At 39.2% G+C, this 21,215-nt stretch overlaps 1 protein-coding gene across 1 annotated transcript in view; it reads right to left on the reverse strand.

The window, feature by feature from the left end:
• Positions 1-14,098, reverse strand: part of lamb3 (laminin subunit beta 3) — a 20,918-nt gene extending 6,820 nt beyond the window's left edge. Inside the window, exons 1-13 of the mRNA XM_008303587.1 lie at positions 14,053-14,098; positions 13,930-13,978; positions 11,555-11,709; positions 7,056-7,170; positions 6,759-6,832; positions 6,264-6,455; positions 6,011-6,074; positions 5,725-5,915; positions 5,091-5,211; positions 3,085-3,273; positions 2,800-2,955; positions 1,477-1,670; positions 971-1,067 (exon numbers count right to left, since the gene is read on the reverse strand). Of these exons, the coding sequence (XP_008301809.1) occupies positions 971-1,067; positions 1,477-1,670; positions 2,800-2,955; positions 3,085-3,273; positions 5,091-5,211; positions 5,725-5,915; positions 6,011-6,074; positions 6,264-6,455; positions 6,759-6,832; positions 7,056-7,170; positions 11,555-11,709; positions 13,930-13,954 (1,573 nt within the window). The 5' untranslated portion in view covers positions 13,955-13,978; positions 14,053-14,098. The remainder of the gene's footprint in view (positions 1-970; positions 1,068-1,476; positions 1,671-2,799; positions 2,956-3,084; positions 3,274-5,090; positions 5,212-5,724; positions 5,916-6,010; positions 6,075-6,263; positions 6,456-6,758; positions 6,833-7,055; positions 7,171-11,554; positions 11,710-13,929; positions 13,979-14,052) is intronic.
• Positions 14,099-21,215: the final 7,117 nt, after the last annotated feature.

The raw sequence follows: 21,215 nt of genomic DNA on the forward strand, positions 1-21,215 counted from the left end.
AAGATCAGAGGACAAGAATTTCCCCATAATATTCTGTCTGAAAGGCTTTAAGCCTCCTTAATGCAGAATTTTAAGAATTTTAAGAAGACCTTCAGTCATACACGGTTTGTAGGTAGCACTGTTGTAAAATGAAAATGATGAATCTGTTTGGGCCTAAACTTTAGACAACAGTTATTTAAGTTAAAGGACAGAAGCAACAACAACACTGACTAACTGAGACAACCCACTGTGAAGATGATGGTAAATATGTGCACATTCCAGGAATCAAAATTCGGGGCTAAGTAATAACAGCACACTGCTAATCATTGAGAAATAGGTCTCATACTACTTGTGCCAGCTATTTTTGGCATGTATGGTCCATCCTATAGCTTAGTTTTACAATGCAACTGTTGCTTTTTTTCTGAATGAATTAACATTTTTATAATTTTATGACAACAGAGTAGGTTTCCAGTGCTAAACTTTTTTCTAATTTGACAAGATTATTGCTATTGATCTCTAATCATTTTAGTTAAACTTAGTGAGAGGTTAGCTAAGACAATAAAAAAAATTCAAAATAGTAATTGGGTGATCCAAATACAAAATTCCATCTATGTGGGTCTGTGTTAAAGGCATTGACCACATCAAACTGTAATCTGAGTAGTAGCATCCAAATACATTTTACATATTTCTATTCATCTTTTTCAGGTGAGTGCAAATTTTAAAAGGGACATGAATAAAGCAGCCAATATGTGAAACGACAGGAGCAAACTTCCGACACGTTGCCATGGCAGTATTAGACATTACTGTGACTGCAGTTTGTATGAGCATGTTAAATGACGCTTCATTAACCTGAGCATGGTGCATGAAGCCAGATAACAAACCAAGTGTCATTACTGAAGTGTAGATCCTACATGAACCAAAAGCAAACTTTTTAAATGGCTGGTACAGCAATACAGACTGTAAATAGACGAATCAGTGATGGCAGACTCACGTTGGCAGCCTATGAGAGGGTCTCCATAAGTGTTGTCTGGGCACTCGGTACATGTTCGGCCTCCAAAGCCTGGTCTGCACTGACACTGACCTGTCAGCTGGAAAAAAGCAAAAGAAAAAAAGTGGATGAATTACTGTTAGTTAAAGTGCCAGCTACTGTTAACTAGCCTGACTGTAATCACTGCAGTGTGTTTTTGATCACTGTTTTGTTTTTTTAAATTTTAGCCTCTGTTTTACATTTTAGAGGTTACAGTCAGTTATATGTCAAAATAGTATTTAGATTCATTTGATTGTGGTCTGTTTTGACCAAATGCAGTTTTGAATTGTAGCAAAGTAGAAAGAACAACTTCCAGTGTTATGCTCGTCAAAACATGTTCAAGGTTTGTGTCTGGACTGGAAGCAAAGAGACATATTTGATATCAGTCTTGTCATGTGGCTCTGGGAAAATACCAGTATAACTGTGTTTGTAGCACACTGGTCTAGTCTGATGTGGCTTAAAGGTCATACCTGGTCACAGGTGTCACTCTTTGACCTGGTGGGGTCACAGCTGCAGGGTTCACAGCGTTCTGACAGGGATGGCTTCCAGTACCCTTTTACACACGTGTCACAGGTCAGGCCGTGGAAGTGGGAACGGCAGGGACACTGACCAGTCACCGGGTCACACACATCTGACAGCGAGCCATCTGGAGAACAGGAACACCCTGGACAGCAGGAGGAAGTCAGAGTTAGAAGAAGTACTGAACATTCCACACATCACGTCCAAAGACATTAAATTCAATTAAAATCAATTCAATTTTGTATATATAGCACCAATTCACAACACATGTCATCTCACAGCACTTCACATAGTGAGGTGAAGACTTTACGAATTTTAAACAAAGAATCCAACAATCCAAAGTTGCCTTTGGATTCCCTTTGAGTAAGCAGTCGGCAACAGTGGGAAGCAACCAACAAAATTACAAGTACGTTACAATTGTTGTTAACTGTTAGATTTTACAGAATTCATTTAAAAAACATCAGCATCAGTAACTATCTTAAAGACACATACTGGTCAACATAATGAGGAAAATTTAGTCAAATGTGCATTTTTACCAAAGCTGGAGGGATCAGTGACCTATTTAATATTCAGGAGCATGAAGTGAATGTGTTACCCTCTGCCAGTGGAAGAACAAGCAGTCAGATCCTCGGTAAACAATGCTAATCATACACTCTAACAACACTCTTTTATATGTAAAAATCCTGCACTGACAATATCTCAGTACAGGAAAATGTACTCATATCGGAAATGTATAAAACGGAAAAACACTAAAGGTGCAAAACTATAAGACTATTTGGCTGAGTCAAAGTGTTGTCTATAGGACTATTCATGAGACTATTCACTAGTCATTATGAATTGAGTCAGTTGAATATCACTGATAAAGTAATGCATGAATTCAAAAAAAGAAAACTCACACTTGAAAATATAGAAAACGTGTGTTTTTGCATGAAAATAAATGATTGACAATTAGTTTTCTGTCAGTCAAGAATGACAATCTGAATAAATGTTTCAGCAGTGTATTTATTGTTTTTACTAACAAAGCACGACACTTTATAAGCTCCTTATATACTTTGGATGCAAACATTTTTACTTTGTAAAGAACCTAGGAGTTAAAGTTGTCAGATAAATGTAGCTAAGTGAGTGCAACATTTCAGCTTTAATTATAGTGCACAACAGTTAGACATAATCTAAAAAATAAAATACACGTGAAGTACAAGTATCTCCTATTTGTACTTAATTACACAACTAAAGCTAAACTGTGATGTGTTCTGTGTAGGTGCTGGTTTACTCACTGGTGCAGCCGAGCGGGTTGGAGGTGCTCAGGCCGTAGTATCCTCTCTTGCAGCGGTCACAGCGAGGGCCTTCCACATTGACTTTGCACTGACAGGAGCCTGTGCTGTCATCACAACGGCCTCCATTCACTGTTCCCTCAGCGCTGCAGATACAGCCTGCAACAGCACAACACAAACATGAGCTGCTCATCATCAATTTTCGATTTAGTTTGCCACAACTTACTGACAGATTTTTGATGTGGCGTGTGAAGACTGAAAGTTCAAAAGGATTTCTGTTTCACTTACGTATGCAGGCATCAGGACGGTCCATTTGGCTGCGGGGGTTTGGCTGGTAACCGGGGGCACATTGGTCACACTTGGGCCCTGTGGTGTGGTGCATACAACCCTCACACACACCTCCACTCCTCCGCCCACTGGCCTCGTACACTGCCTGGTCGAAGCGACAGCGCTGGGCATGGCTGTTACACTCACAGCCTGAGGACCATACAAAGGGGTTGGCAAACAGAATGTGCAATAAGAATTTTAAATGAATTGATGAACACAAGAAAAGGAGCAAAGAAAAACATGTTAAGTAATGTAGCAGACTGTAAACACTGTGGGTCAGTTCTGGCCCATACTAATGGCCCACTCTGCTAGACATGATAGAAGCTTGATTTAATTTTATGTGTGTACCGGCATCTTATAAAGAGGAATTAGAAGCAGATTTATGGTTGACAATATACTGCATCTGACCTATTCTGGGAAGGTGAAAGGTAATAAGACAGTAATCAAACAAACAACAACTTGTCTTAAAAGTTACTAGTATTTTTCCAAGAGAAGTTCGGTTCTCACTTCTCAGCGACACTTCTTGTAATGTGGGTCTTGGTTGTGATTTTGAAAGCACTATTTCACAGATTTTGGTTCACAGAGAAGTGTATTCTGGTGTGTGTATTGCTGAGTCTCTCACGCTTTAGGGGTTACTGTCAGAAAACTGGTTTGTCTTACTACAGTAAGACAATATTTTTCTACAAATTATGGTTTGATACTGTGCCAAAGAAGATCTTTTTTTGTTTGTTTTATTGGCCCTGTATTGTCCAAACCTGAAAGTCGTCTCATAGTTTTTAGAAAATATCAGCTATTTTTCAGCTAAAACACTAGAGTATTTCCAAGGAAGTCCTGCACAGTTTTGTTAATTTACAATAAAGAAAATTGAGAAAGGGTTGCAACTGTTAAGTACCAACTTGATATTTTGGAGTTTTTAGGAAACAACTAGGAAATTAGGTCAGTGAAAAATATTTTTAAAAATAGCTTCCTGGATTGACAAAATCTCATATTGTAAGTTCTCTCTTCCATACGCTCTCTTGCGCTTTGTCAGGATGCACTCAGCTGAGCTGCTGTTTCTGCTGCATAGTGGTTCAGTTGCATTCTTACAAGTAATTTTCGGCCGCAGTGGAAGTTGCACAGTTTTGTGGCTCCAACTGGTCTGATGGTCAACAAATATCTCAGCAGTTACAATTACAAAACGATTTCTACCTGATTTTCACAGACTGGACCTGTAAAACAGAGAATCACTGTGGCTCATTTTCTCTCTGATCACAACTCAGGAATGTCTGTTTGTCTTTCCAGGAAGCTGATGTATATTGACATTAGCAGTTGTTTTTTTTCCCCACTTAATAACTGTAATCAGCACCCAGTAAGTTAGCTGGGAAAGACAACCCCAACATCACTGTGTCCTAAATAAACCTTGAAATGGTTTCTAAATTTCTTTATAAACACCTAACTTACCTGTTCAGAATAAGTTCAAGCATTGCTGCGACATATCTATAAATGTAGATGCTGTACTATTCCTCTACAGTCCTATTTTTATACAGTACATCCATCCATTACACTACTTTATCCTCTGTAGGGGCTTGAGCTATGTTCCTTACATTTAAAGCTAATTTCTAAATGTTATTATATTCATTTAGTTTAACAGGAGGATCATACTAATAGTCTACATCATCCTCTTGTGTTAAAGCTGCAACATAAAAATATTAATTGTTTCTGTCTGAGCGTGAGCTCCAATCATCATAAAATTTCCCTCCTTTGGATATAATTTTCAGGTTTTCAATTCAGACTTTGAGGCTTCATTAGAACCAGAAATAAACCAGTTATACACTGCTGAACCTCTACCACTGCAGTTTTCAGGAGATTTTCTTTTTTTCACAAGACAAAAATGGGAGTCTTTCCAATGATTTTTGTTGTTCACTTAATGCTCTATCATTGTAGTATTAAAGTTTAAAGAGACATAGAACAGGTGTAGGTGGTTTTACGTTTGCAGGTGTGGGTGTTGCCCTCCTCGGCAGGTCTCCATGGTAGATCGTTGTAAAGATCAGCACAACGCTCACAGTTCACACCTGCTGTGTTATGCTGGCAGTCACACTGAGGGTTCACCTTAAAGGAAACGCACGAAAAATCAAAAGGTGATTGTCTTAGGCTGTGATCAGCCTGGTATCAGAGACATGGGCATTTCCATTAAGCTGCCATATTGCAGCAAGCATTTTAAAATGAAATAATGTGCATCAAGTTTTGTCAGTATGCATAAAGTCAAAAGTTGAAATGAAATCAGCAGCACGTTTAGTTCACAAATACTAACAAGTATGTTAAAATTAGAAAACATATGTAGATGATTTAGACATGATTTACAACTTCTCTTTGGGCTTGTTGACCTAAGTATACCAGTTATGGAACTAAAATTCAATGTCCCACGAAGCAGTGATGTTTTTTTTCTTTTAATGTCTGGTATTAGTAGCAGAGGCAGGGCCGCAAACAAAAGTTTACATCCACTTGTAAAGTCCATGTATATCCTGGCAATCTTGAGTTTCTGATGACGAATGTATCACCTCCAAAACTGAAAGTCTGATCTGGTCATCAGTAAGCTTTAATAAAGTTCTCTGCATATCATACCTGTACGGTAGGAGACAATTGGTTGTTGTATTCTTGTGGCAGGCATCGGTTGGCGTGTCCATGGCACATACAGCTACCTATCACTCTCATCTCCTTTAGGGCGTAAAACCTACTGAGACTTCTGCCAGGTAGACGTGGCACATCGCCCAGCTCTGTCAGCCTTACCCTCAGGCCCGTTAGCCCAGACACACCTGTGGATGGAACAGCTGTCAGCCAGAGAACTATAAACTGTACTCCCTCTCAGTTACAACCCAGGGAGTCATTCATGACATAAGAAAACTCTTACCTTCAATTTTTTGGCTGTTGGGAGCTGGGACATAAGCATACTGACGCAAAGGACTGAACTCAATCTGTGAAAGAACAATGTACATGTTTTTAAAATTTATACATAATGTATACAAAATGATACATAAAGCTGACAAATCTGACAATGCGCTTCAAATAACTGAACTGCAGATAGTTTGAGGAATGTCCTGCAAGTAGTATTTTTACAGTCTCACTCAACCAAAGTTCACACAAGGTACAGCCGTCATTCTTACTGTATGATCTTGGTAGGGGTTTGTTCCAGTAGGGGGCAGTGTGTAGCAGTATGTCTGGTCCAGGGTGAGAGGAGTTCTTGTGGGGACACCAGGAAACGCCTGTTCACAATCTGTAGCCAAGTAGAGAACAGGCTGCCACGTTCTGTCATTATCCAGCTTCCTCTCAATGACCAAAGCACTGGGACGAGGACCCTGCAGAGAAAAGTAACACACCCCACATTTACACCTGACATCAGAGGTAAAGGTTTTTCCAACGTAGTTACCAACAAAATATGTTGTGTCTCTATCTGTGCATTATGTTTGTGTGTTTACAAATACACAATATTTGTTTGCAATATCATTATTAATTTACACTTTTACATTTGATTTTTTTGTCCATAAAATTTAAAACCACATGAATCTTCAGATGCAGTAATTTGGGATGAAACGAAGAACGCAATGACAGTATCTGTGCAGGTCACACGGTGTTTTTAGCGACAGCAGACTGTATCATACCTTGAACATGAGAATCAGGTTGTCAAGCTGGAACAGGTTATTGAGGTCCAGCTGGAGAGTAACTGGATTCTCTCCTACAGGACAAACATTAAAAAGTAGATCAGTTTGTTTCATTTCTTGCTGCCAAATGTCACTGTTAGGGTCAGTTAACAGTTATATAACACAACCTTACTAAAGACAGCTCAGAATATGCATCAACGAACAAAAAATACAGGCAAATGCCAACAACCTCAAGATTATATGTTAAGTTTTAGTTTTTTGCATGACTACTAGTGAAGTTCTTGCTTTCCCTCCCACCTTTCCTGGACTGCCACCATCTGTCTGATCCAGAGGTGGACAGGACATTTTGGAGAGTGTGGGCCAGCTGACTGTTTGGGTTCCTGGAGTCACATGGGCAGCACTTCATGGCTCTCTGTAGAGAAAAAAAAGAGAAGAAAAGTAATGCAATGTTTACTTGCAGGGTCACAGAGTAATGTTTGGGGCATATACAGTATGGGTGGAGTTGTGTCATTAAATGGAAAGTTTTTGCCTCTAAACTGACCCATGTACCCAAGACCAACTTCCAAACTGGTCTCTTTGTCATGAGCATGTGCCGCGAAACAGGTCACACAACTTCCATAGGGACAGAAAATCTATATGTATCAGATGGGCAGCCTGATCTGGCCGTTCTAGCTTTGCATTGTGGTAAACAGTGTTTTAATCGAGTTTGCCACAAACTGTGTCCTAGTGGAAGCCGAAGAGGGAAAATGTGCTGCTCTAATTTAAATCTGACCCTGTATGTGTAAAATCAGTTTTGTATTACCTGGGGGGCACAGGGAAAACAAAGTCACGTCCACAAAAACACTCTACCTCACCAAATTTTAATTAACTGAAACAAATCAAACACAATTCAATCTACAGTAAACTCTAGATACCTAATACAGATTAGTTTTTGGTGAGTGTCCACTCACCCCTAAATCAAAATCTACATATACAATCAAACTTTAGGAGCGTTCTTTGTTAATTAGTGGCCAAACTGTTACTTGGACATTTACCCCACACCAGTGCTCACATCACTGACAGCTGGACTATAGCTGTCACCAGTGAATATTGCTTCCCTCCCCTAATGCTGGGTACTTTGAACATGACTGTTGTCACTCTGGCACACAGACCATGGCTGCTTTCCCTGTAGGGTAAAGTTCGATTTGGTTGCTGACTGTTACAACATAAAGGCCTAAATAATGCTTCCTTTTCTGAACCCATAACTTTTAAAAGTTAATTATTTTCCAGTCTCCTTTCAAACCCCAAATTTTTACATGCATGTTTTTTTTTTCCCATTGGACCCCCTGAAGTCCATGGCCCCTGTTTGTAAAACCACCTTGCTGTTCTAAATGCATACTCTTTCTGACATCCCAAACAGAAATACCCGAGACGACACCAGATCGGTTGTTGTCATAGAAAATGGAGACTGAACACAACCTAGCATCAGTGTACCTGTCATTTACAGTAGGTTTGCATTCATAATACACAATCTATAAATATGTCAATAAATGAAAACTTAATCTGCCTAATGTGCATTTTATAACTGTGACATTAACAGTTAGCCTCTACATCTCTAAACAGTTACCACAAATATGTAGAAACATTTATTACAAGGTCTGGTCCATGGTGGTATGACATAGACTGTAATGGTGAATGGAAGCTGGACAAAGTGGTCGCAGTGGGATAGGAGAGAAAACACACTTCCATCCACTCATCAGTTTTATCCTGTCGAGGGCTGCATGGCAGTTGGGCCTATCCCAGCTGTTATTGGATGAGAGTACATTCTGGAGAAGTTGACGTTCAATTGCAAGGCTCACATGAAGAAACCGAGAACCATGCATTTCTTTGGATTGTGGGGGGAATTCTCTAGAGAATTTGGACAAAACCCACGCAGCACAAAGGAGAACAGGCAAACTCCACACAGAAAGCTGATGAGGAAGTTCAAAGCCAGGACCCTCTTACTGTCAGTGAGAGTTCTCCCACAGTCCCACTCATAATGAAGGCACTACCAAACAGACACAGACAAGTCTCCTTCCTGTCTGAACTCATAACTGGTTAAGTACAGTGAAACCAGCTGCTATGGCAGCTGCTTCACAAAATGCTGATTCAGTGTGTGAGATGGAGACTGTGGTGGCATTTCTCCACACTGAGAAACACAGCAGCATCGGTCGTTTATTGTATAAAACCCTACCAGACAAGTACACTTTAACACTAAGTGTAAAATGATTACAGATCTCAGCATTTTTGTGCTGCTGAAGCCTTAAAAGTCATTATATCCACATCTTTAATATACTGTGAATACCAGTTTTTAAATCTCCCCCAAAACAAATCCAGCAATGGATTTCTGGTTCAGCATTTAGTCTGCATGATGACATAAAATTAAAACTTGACTAGGCGTAGTGTTTTAACACAGTGGTGGAGGCGCCAGCACTTACAGCTGGTAGTTGGCTGGTTTAAATCACCTACTTGGCCACGGCCCTACTGTGTGGAGTTTGCCTGTACTCCCTGTACCTGTGTGAGTTTTCTCTGGGTTCTCTGTTTTGTCTCTTTTTTGGAGACTGAAATAAACTTAAAATACAAATGTAAGGAGGATTAGAGACAGTCTGTTACCATAACTTGAGGAGAGCAGTCCCAGATCCTTCAAAAAGATGGTGTATACAAAACTGTTTATAATCAATTGATCAATAATTAACAGAGAAATAAAATGACTTTTCAGGGCTGAAACATTGCGGCTTTTTTGTCTGCTACATCTTGAGGCCTGTATCTCAGCGTGAGGACACTACTTTTGCTCTGCTTTGTGAACTGGTTTTTACCAACTTGGCTGTCAGTTGGTCTGTTTAAATCTGTCAGAACTCTAAGACCACTTTTACTTTACTATGGACTGCTGAGTGGGAGAGGACTGCACTGAACTATCAGCAACTGCAATTTAAAAACAACTTTATTCCCATATCAGAAAGAATCTGCGTTACACATTGTTCAGAGAACTTGTCAGCAGTCCCATATATCTCTAGTGTTATATTACTATCAAAACTATTTTGAAATACTATCAATAATACTATCTTCACTCTATGCCAGTGGCAACTAACCACTAGATTAAACAACAACTACAGACTTTCTGCTAAAAAAGGATGTTATTGTAACTTATTTATTATACTCAATTATTTGTTGCAAAATCTGACACCTGCCGCAGTATGTATGATGCAGCATATCCAACAAGACAGGACTGGTTTCCTGTGCCGACTGTGTGTGTTTGTGTGTGTGATGAATGCGTCAGCTCTGAGCTACAGCTGAATGTTCCTGTGTTCCTGCCCCTCCCTGTCTGGATGAGGTGTGGCTCAGGTAAAAAAAAAAAAAAAAGAGAAAGCACTGATCAAAAGAAGAGAGTCCACACCTAACACAACTATTCATTCCTCAAGGCTAATCCACCACAGACACACCCTGCCATCCATGAACATTATGCAACATCAACACAAACATCTTCTGTTCGCTGCTGCTCTGTCTTTAAAGTTTCTTTTAGGTTTGAAACTTTCATTTTAACATCAACACCAAATAAACAAGACAACTGTAAAAGTTGAAATTATAATGGAGAAACAACTAACAGCAGATTTCAAAGTCCTGTTGAAATCCTGGGTAAATGTTGTTATGCAAAACTACATTCTTTTTCTAGTATTGTAGCACTACTTTTACTTGGGAGAAGGAAGCTGGAGTGTCAAGTTAATTTTACATGTTGCATCTTTTGTTACTTTGGACTGTAGTTTATGAACTGATGGGCACTTTGTGACCTGTGCTGCCCTCTCGCTCTGTATTGCACAACTCCTCTTGTCATTATACCATTAAAAAGCTAAAATAGTACTCATTAAATATCTTATAAAACATCTATTTTAAAATGTCTAAATGCCTTAGGAATTCTTACAGCACAGCAGAGACACAATACAAAACAACTGCTAGATTAGGCAGGCTTAACCTATTCACTATAGTTTCAATGCCGTTTCACTTGTTTTGGTGGGTTTTCTAGAAACTAACTTCAAAATGATTCCTGATTAAAGAAAATAGTTGATCTGTATTACAAAAAACGATCTGAGGTAGAGGTCCTTTCCCTCCTATTTTAAGCAAGAATAAATGTTACAACATTACAGGTTTGACTGTTCTGGGCAGTGCAAGTCCTATTTCAAAACCAGCCTTTACATCCAGTAATGGATTGTTTGTGCTGTGCAAGCAGACGGGCTGGTGAGTGACTTGTCAGACGTCGGTCAAAGATTACAGTTGCAAAATGATGCTCTGGCACTAAAATCAGACAGTTTCACAAACGGACAGCAGGGAATCTGACCAAAACCACCACCAGCAGCAGCTCCATCCTGCCTGTCTGTCTGTTCACCATGACCTCTGCACTGCTCGCCTTGCTAGAGCAAACTCCACGTGGAGACCCATACGTGTCCTTTGTGAACACAGCTGGCTGAGGCAGTGTCTGATATGGGTGCTTAGAAGGCCAATATTAATGTTTTAGAACTGGTACTCCTGCTACTCCAAACTTTAGTTTCCTTCTTTTGTTTTATCTCAAAAACAATAGCTTGAATTTTGGAATGACTTTCATATTTTTAACTGAAATGAGCTGAACTTGACAGAGCCTTGAAGGTCTCATCTCTGTGTTTTTTTTTTCTTTTTTTTTTTTAAAGCCTGATACTAATATCGAGCAAAAGAATGACACAAACTTGTGTCTGATGTGCCTTTAATCCACAGAGATGAAATGTCCTTTAAACGCAGGACTGTGCTCCTACCTGTTGGTAGGGTGTGCAGAAGATCTCGGAGCCGGTAAGACCGCAGGTGGAGGATGCTTGGAGCTGGTCAACCCTTCCCAGGAGCAGGTCATCGCTGGGTGGGTAACATGCCCCCCTTGAGCAGTCCTCCTGGGCCTGTGATGCTGCTGCTATAGCTGTCAGGAGAAAGGCAGTACAAACAGAAATGCAAGGTCACAGTGGGCCATAATGGGTTCCGTGTCCCAGAGATGAAGTGTTTTGGTGCGAAATCTGCATATCCATCCCAGAACAAAAGCAAAAGACCTTGTGAAGATGCTGCTGAAGCTGGTAAGAGATAGACATTATCCACAGTGAAAGGAGTCCTGTACCAACATGGACTGAAAGGTTACTCAGAGAGGAAGAAGCCATTCCTCCAAAAGCAACATGAAAACGCCAGATTTACAGTTTGCAAATGCACACAGGGACAAAGACCTTAACTTTTGGAGACATGTTCTGTGGTCTGATGAAACTAAATTTGAACTATTTGGCCATAATGACCATCGTTACATTTGGAGGAAAAAGGAGGAAGCTTGCAATCCTGAGAACACCATTACAACTGTGAAGTACGGGGGTGGCAGCATCATGCTGTGGGGATGTTTTGCTGCAGGAGGGACTGGTGCACTTCACAAATAGATGGCATCCTGAGGAAAGAGCATTATGTGGAAATATTGAAGCAACATCTCAAGACCTCAGCCAGGAAGTTAAAGACTGGGTGCAAATGGGTCTTCCATATGGACATTGACCCGAAACATACCGCCAAATTAGTTATAAGGAGGCATAAGGACAACAAAGTTAGTGTTCTGGAGTGGCCATCACAAAGTCCTAATCTGAATCCTGTAGAACATTTGTGGGCAGAGCTGAAAAGGCATGTGGTACAAGGCAGCCAACAAACCTGATTCAGTTACACCAGTTCTGTCAGGAGGAATGTGTCAGAATTCCAGCAAACTATTGTGAGAAGCTTGTGGAAGGAAACTCAAAATGTTTGACCCAAGTCAAACTGCATGAAGGCAATGCTACCAAATACTAAGGAAATGTATGTAAGCATCAGAGGGGTGAAATCTGTGAGCAGCTTAAACAAGTAATTAATAATAATTTCTCTTTTAACATTTATAAGGATTTGAGGATAGTTTTGCATGTCACATAGAATCTGATGTTTGAACAAGACCTCAGATTAAAACAAAGTCATTGTGTTCATATTTATCATTTCTAGTTTAACAGTCCTCAGTTTGTCTGCATTACACATTGTTGTGGCCCATGGTTTTAGAAATGCTCATTATCCTATTAGTCTCTGGCAATAAAAGCCCATTTGTCTCTAGTCATTCTCCACTACTGTAGCTACACGCCATAAATAACTGTAATGACGATAGGTTATGTAGTAATATAACTAGATTGAAAAGATTAGTTGATTATTTATTTAGTCACTTAATCAACAGAAATTTAATTGGCAACTGTTTGGATAATTGTTGAATTTGTATTGCTAAATGCCATACATCTGCTGATTCCAATTCTAAAAGATTTAACTAATGTCATGGGGAACACTGGTCTTTTGTTGTTCAAAATGAAACCATAGACAGTATATAACAGAAGTGAATACATGTCTCAACTGCTAGTTTTTCATTTGCCATTGAAGCAAATGCCAAACTTCTCCACTTAGATATAATGTGATATTTTAAATAATTTGACAATTATGTGATATTGCGCAGAGGTGCACTCTTCTGCTGTATAAGGTACATATAGTACATACATTGTTGTATTCTTGAGCTTTGTTCTTTACTATAAAAATAAACTCTATTATTTGAATTTGGTTAAAGTAAACCTTACCCACTTATTAGGAGCAGCAGAGACCGTAGAGTCCGTTAATATCTCAGTCTGACTAGCTATGGGCTGTCTCTGTGTTTTTCTATAAACAATTTGAAAACTGACACTGACAGTGTGTTGGCATTTAAGGAAAAATTGAAATCCTTTCAAGAAAGAAATTAGATTTCCCCGAGTCCTTGTTTGGGTGGAACCGCCTGCAGAGCAGAACCACACTAATTGAATCCTTTCATTGTTAACAGCTCTGTAACCATGTGCTATCAAAAACTGAGATTGTGGCAATTTTCATGACAACCAGTCACTGCAGCAGTTCATGTGAGGCTACTTCCTCCTTTCTGTTAGAAAATGGAGTGTAACTGTGATCAGCTGCTGCAGTGTTTTGATGGATGAAAAGCTTCAAGCAGTTAGCTGACAGTGATTTAAGAATGTAAAAATCTGGTGTGGAAAGTTCAAGTTGGAAACTAGCAGGACACACTTGATGAAGAAGAAAGGCAAGAAAATAAAACACTAAAGCAAAAGAAAAAAAACAAGGGAAATCTTACCAGTTAGAAGTAGAAGTAATCTCATGTTGTGTTCCTCCTCTAAGACAGTCTGAGAAAACACAGCAGTTTTCAGAGAAAAAAAAATCAAAGCTGGTTAATTGGATTTCTTGCGGGAACACACACCTCCGTTATTTGCTTTATGAAAATGTGGACTGTTGCCTGGCTGCTGCTTTATAAACACTGTCTCACCTGGCTGATGTGATACAGTATGTGTCAGAGTCCCACCCTTCACCACCACTCCCTGCACTCATGAATCAACACACACACCAGACGTAGACACAGAGTCAACACAAAGACACCAAGGAGCCAAGAAAATAACGCAAGACCAAAAAGGAAATTCTGTTACGAATCCTAATGAAAACTATAATTATGTTAAAAAAAAGAAAGATTTTATTTACTTGTTGAAGCAGCTAAAAATATTAATTGTTGATAGATTTGTTTTGTGTTCTTAAAGACGTTTGCACAGTTTTTTGTCCAGATTTCCAGCGTCCATGAGGATGAATGCTAAAACCGTCAACATGTGACTTGTAGATCCTGCATCAGGTCAACGTTTGAATTTGAATACTTAGATTACTTTTAGTTTCTCCCCAAAACCCACAAAACAAAAATTTTCTTCAGTCTCCGCTGTGGTTTGTGCTCCAAATATGAGCATGGCTAAACAGGATAAACTCAGATGATACACATCACAAACATTATAGCAGGTTGAAAACTTCAATAGTTTGGATCGACATAGCTCTGGCACACAACTTCACTTTATTTAGTAGGGTTATTGTAACCCAGTGTAAGTATGCCTAACTATTTTTTAGATAATTTTCCTCAATAAAAAAGTGATCATTTTAAACTTAAGTTAGATATTACAAACTCAGATTTTACCTTAACCATTTCAGCCCTAGTCTATTTTTTTATTTATTTTTTACATCTTCACCTGAAAACGCATTCAGTCAGTAACAGCTCCACAAAATAACAACCTTGGGCTCCATGGATCAGAGACAATTTTGCCAAATTGGGGGTTTTTGGAACACAATACATCTTCATGTCCCCAGATGGATATTTTAAAAACCCCAGTGAATATTGACTTTTTTACTTCTGCTTATTTAAAACTGTAAGTCAGAGATCCCATAACAACAAGTTACTGACGCTGATGGTATTGAACTTGTTCTACCAAATCTGATGCACCAGAGGTTAAATGTATGAATGCTGCATCAAGTTGTAACCATACCATTGTTGTCTGGCTAAATATCCCAACAGCATCATAAAGAGATGACACCAACACAGGGTGGTGTATATACATTGGCAGTAGGTAAAGGTAACCCTGTTTTGAACTACACTAGCCTGACTCACTGGATGGAGATTGCAGGTATAAACCTCCCACTGGTTGATCGTCTCAGTCGGCACTCTCTCCGCCTTCCATTATCTGCACGTTACAGTTTTGTTCACCACAGGAAACAACACCTACAACCTGAAAATGAAACAAGAACTGAAAGTTTTGCTGAGGATTGGGATTGAACAGTGATGCTGCTCTGCTGTTTTTTGTGCTGGATAATTAAATTTAATCACAGTGTTCAACTCTTTGTGTGCAAATGTTTCACACAAACAATTCCCCTGTCAATAATTTGAGGGGATCCTTTATTTAATCCTGCCCACAATGACTGTGACTGATTAACAGAAATACAAACAAGCTATAACAGAATAAACTATGCTGACCCACATTTGGTCAGTTTTATCCCTCAGGTTTTTAGTGTGCCCTAAATGGTGACAGTCTCACAGAGACACTACATGACTGTAGACTTTTAGTTTGCAAAATAAACCGCTACAATAGTGTCTGTGAATTTGTTTAGAGCTTTAAAAGGCATAAAAGCTGGATATGTTGTGAAAACTACATAGACCAAAAGTGTGTGTGTACGTTATATTTACTTGGAAATGAACACATTTCCATAGATGTCTCTGTAAGATAGTCCAACCACAAAACTATCTAAACATCTCAAACTTAATAAATGCTAATGCAATATTTTTAAAAGTAAGAACAAGAAACTTTTCAGTAAAACCAATATAACTACATTCAAAACAAGGTCATAATCATTATCATTACCTGGTAACAAACAATCTAAAAGCTGAATGAAATATTAACAGAAATTCTAATAGAAACTGAAAAAAAATACAAATTACTTAAATGACTTTGTGTTCTACACAAATAATTCCAGTAACCCTGTTTTTAAAGTTTATATTAATAAACTGACAAGAGTTAATTAAAAGGATTTTGCAGACAAAAGTCTGTCGTTTAAGATTCAATGTAATCCAATGATGGTATACAACCAAAGGGGCAGTAGTCAACTCTTAAATCACTTCTTAAATCATTTTGTCACAGTGGCATGGTCCATTAATTTCTTTTGTGCTATCTGCCAAATGTGTCTAAGTTTGTACATGGAGCATGTTTTATAGCATCTGTTCACTTAAGTGAACACAGTCTATGTCTTGGTGAGATTCTTTTTTGCAGAAAATGACAGAAGCTGGAAGAATGAAACTGCTGAATTCCCTAAATGCCAGAATGCTCCACTAGCATGCCTCAACAAAGAGTAAACCTGCCATATTCTCCACATATGTCCAAAGATGTGATGCTGGAGTACTGATCTGCAATCATTGTGTTACTTCTTTATCAAGACAATGTATGTATTACAATTTTTTGTGTTTTTTTTATTCCATCTGGAAAGTACCACAGTGCTCTGGAGAGGAAACACTGTCACACAGAAGAAGTAACTCCCCAGAACAATACATGCCCTGCAGGCAGTGTTTCAACTTTGCCAGGCTGTGTGTCAGCCCGCTGCTGATCATCACCTACGTGTAAAGAAATAGTAGCCCAAGGGCCAGCTGAACACACACATTATGTTTTTGCCACAGACACACTGACTAAGACCAAGAACAGGGTGTGTCTTCTGACTCAATGCAGACACACACACACACACACACGCACACGCTACTGTACACACAGAACTTTAGACAAGTATTGTCTCGCCTTCAGCCGCTCTGGATAGTAGTTGTGATTTCTGTCTTGATAACAGCCTGGTGTTTTCCTGGAGCCGGGTTTATTTGTTGGTTATTGGTATCATAAGGTGTTAGACATCACTGTAGAGCAGACCAACTGGGAACACCTGAGACAGTGAAGACAGGAAGTTATGCATGACTACAACACAATCAGACAATACACACACACACACACACACACACACACACACACACACATTTATCATGTCTACAATCTAAAGCATGTCTGGGAAAGATTCCTTACAATGCCAGTTTTGTATAACTTTTAATCAAAACTCAACCATATTGGAGTTTGTTATCGACGCAATCATTAACTGTTGAACAAGAATCAAGTGTGTATTGTGTTGCATGGAACTGGAAACGGTAAAACATAATCACAATGACTTCTCACATTTTGTTTGCTGAGGTAAAAAAAAAAAAAAAAATCAGTTTAATATTAAAAGGAGGAGCTGTTCATGACTCTGCCATACCCAGATCGTTGAACAAGCATGATTTCAGTGGCACACGACTGAGGAAGTTGCTGCTGCTGTGGAAAATCCTCAAACATTTGTCTACCTGTCTTAATCTCCCAGGATGGAAAATTTACAGTCACTCATACCTGCCTCTCTTTTCCTGGATGGGTGTAGCCCAAAGTCGATAAGGAACAGCCTGCCTACATGTGGCAGCACAAAGGAGCACGTTGATGCCTTGTGCTGTCTCTGAATAGTTTGAATTGACTGTATAACACCTGAACGTTCTTTGATTTAAATACATTTATTCTAAGTTATTTTAAGCTAGTTTGACAGTGATTGGGTTGGAAGTTAAATGACCTATGTTGGACCATTATTTTGAATTTAGGAATTGCACTGCAATTTTGTCGTGCTTTATTCTTTTCTTGCGTCTGACCCTGCATGTGCTCATCTGTCCTAAATGACATGCCACGAAGTTGACAAATATCTTCAACCAGTGTGTCCCAGGTTCCTAAGTATTCTTCAGTCACTCCTCTAAAAAGAAAAGAAACAACTGATGAAAGTAAAGATGACTACTGTTTTAGTGTAAAAAGGACACAGCGTGTCAACATCCATCCATCCATTATCTATACACCGCTTAATCCTCACTAGGGTCGCGGGGGGCTGGAGTCTATCCCAGCTGACTTAGGGTGAAGGCAGGGGACACCCTGGACAGGTCACCAGTCTATCACAGGGCTACACTTAGAGACANTCACCAATTAACCTCAACATGTTTTTGGACTGTGGGAGGAAGCCGGAGAACCTGGAGAGAACCCACGCTGCACGGGGAGAACATGCAAACTCCACGCGAGGATGGGAACTGGCGACCTTCTTGCTGCGAGGCAACGGTGCTAACCACTGTCCACCTTGCATTTCGCGTACCAACATGAGACTGTTATTCCAAAGGTTTAGTATGCTGGAGGCAGCATCATGATTAGGGGCTGCTTTGCTGCCTCTGGTTCTAGCCAGATCACCCTCATCTAAAGAAAAATAAATTCAAATGTTTATCAAGGTATCCTCCAAGATAAAGTGGATGAATGTCCAGCTGGAGCTCAGTAGAAGTTGGGTGATGCAGTAGGACAATCACACTATACATAAAAAATAAATCCACTATGGAATGACATCAAAAAAATCCTGCTTTTGTAGATGCCCAGTCCAGACCTCAACTCAGCGGAGATGCTGTGGAATAAGAGACACTCACACTAGACATCGTTATCTAGCTGAGCTGAAGCAGTCCTGTGAGGAAGAATAGTTTTGAATTCTTTGTGAATGCTGTACAGGTCTAATGTGCAGCTAAAAGAAACACGGTTTGAGGCTGTTGCTGCCTGTTATTAAATCCAAGGTTCATGTACTTTTTCCTCCAGCACTTGGGATGTTTAATTTGCATGTTTAGTAAAGACTCTAAATATTGTTGAACCTGGCACCACAGGGCAAGCATTAAATAAATCAGAGGACATAGAAGGAAGGTAAATAAATGTTAATATTTATTATTTACAGTGTATATCATAAAATCACTATCCTGTTCATCCAAAAGCGGGTCTGATCATCTATAACATTAATGCCTATTGCACATGAGACCAATAAACCAGGGCTGAAATCACTGCATGCTTAAAACACCACTACATATTTAATAGCACCGCAGACAATTCCCATGTTACTACAACCAGCACACATTAGTCGGGTCTCAGGACTTGTAGGGATTAAAACTGATAGTTAGAAAGATCACTGATCACTACAGGGAAGTAAGTAAAACAAACAAAACAAACGGAGCAATTAAAAATAAAAGGAGTTAGTCCGCTCTCACACAATGCACCCCCAGCCCTCCCCATCCTGCAAGAACCAGCGGAAAAACAAAAGCAAAGGACAGCGGAACACAGTGTAGACACGATGAACGGTCACTGCTTCGATGGCATCTCACACGCAGCAGGAAATCTGTGTCCCCAGAAAAACTGTGCTGCCACACACAAGACTGAGGCCTTGTGTCTCTCTAGCCTCACATAGAAAATCATCAGCACCTCCCCACTCACCGAACTCATTTTATTGTTTCCTGCCCAATCAGAGGCAGACAGCGGAGGTACACCAGGTGCCACTGGTTATTATAACTCTTTGTGTGTTATCACTTTGACCACACTGTGTTTGTCTGTACCTAAACCATGATCAGATCCAATTTTATGACAAATAATGCAGAAAACCAGGTCATTCTAAAGGGTTTACAAACTTTTTCTCACACACACTCTCAAAGAAGAGATAAAAAAATGAGATAAAAATAAATGTTTAAAAAAAAGAGCATTTCACCCACAACTCTCTGGCCACTGATGGAAGATGTGCTGCGTGTGACACAGCTATCGTGTGAGGAGACTTTAAATACAGGAAGAAATGTGAAACCCCTGAAACTCCCAACATGTACACTCACATTTAACCTGTGTTCATGATGGTAAAGTACATTGACTAGCATCACAAATAGAAAAACACGACATAGTGAATAATACAGAAAAGGAAAAGGTCGCTAATATTTGATAGATGCTCTCAAAATATTCCAACCTCTGAAACCATCAGAAATACTGTAAATACTTAAAATATTCACACAACAGTTACAACTTAAAGGGGTGATGCACTTTAAACAGCTGTGTCATTATGTCAGATAACAGCGATACAAACCATAAAAGCCAACATAGTTTCTTCTAGCGCATCAGTTGTTATTTAGCAAATGAACTAATAGACATAATAGTACAGTTAAATGAAGTTAGCAAAATGCACAGGTTGGCTAAGGTGTTGGGCCAACATTGAATCAGATTGTGTCTTGTCTTGTATCTCATGAAATGTATTTTCCGTGAAATAAAACTGACAGCTAGTGTGTGTGTTACTGTGTTTACTTTTCATGTATCTTGTTCATGCATGTGGATGTGAACTGTCTTAGAGTATGTATCAGAATCAGAATCAAAATAAACTTTTTTGGCCAAGTTTATACATGCAAATAAGGAACTTGTCTCCAGTGAATCTTAGCTCTGTGTGTACAGTCATGAGAAAAAACTAAGTACTAAAATAAGGTTAAAGCTGATGAGTAAAGAAGTAAATTAGAACAGTAAAAATAACAGCAATATAAACACCCACATATAGCAGCATTTACAGTGTGCGTGCAAAGTGGGAGGGTTACTGAGGTAGGCTGAGTACATTTAAAATAGTGTATAGTATGAAAGAGAATATCCCACATGTAGCAGCTTTAAAGCGCAACAGTTCAATTCAATTCAATTCAATTCAATTCAATTCAAAAACTGCGAGTCTGCAACCCTTGATGCTTGTAATTCATTTCTCAAGTAGGCGTTTAGTTACATGTTGTCAACCAAACTCAGTTAAACAGTGAGTTATGATTATTAGAAAAGTTGGCCTCACTTCCTTCTTTCTTCGTTGTACAGCTTTGTAAAATCAGTTTTGTGCATTAGGCTCAACTATGACTAAAAAAGATGCAACATTGTTACAGTAGAGAGAAATGTAAGAGCAGGTTCTGTAACATCAGTATCACTGACTCTTTTTGATAAGGCCACTCTTTACTCAATAATTTAGAATTGTAACGTGAAAATGTCATTTTTGCAGGTGGACACAAGGAGTTATTATATTTTAAAACTCTGTCAACTGTCTCTCATCTACAGAGAAATTTCAAATGTTGCTGTTACGTGCAGAGTGGAGGATTTGTGTGTGTGTGCATGTGTGTCTCCCTCTCACCTCTCTCCTACAGGTAATTATTGGAAGATGGGTAGAACC

This window comes from Stegastes partitus, unplaced genomic scaffold, assembly GCF_000690725.1.
Source record: "Stegastes partitus isolate 25-593 unplaced genomic scaffold, Stegastes_partitus-1.0.2 Scaffold2039, whole genome shotgun sequence".
Taxonomy (NCBI): domain Eukaryota; kingdom Metazoa; phylum Chordata; class Actinopteri; family Pomacentridae; genus Stegastes; species Stegastes partitus.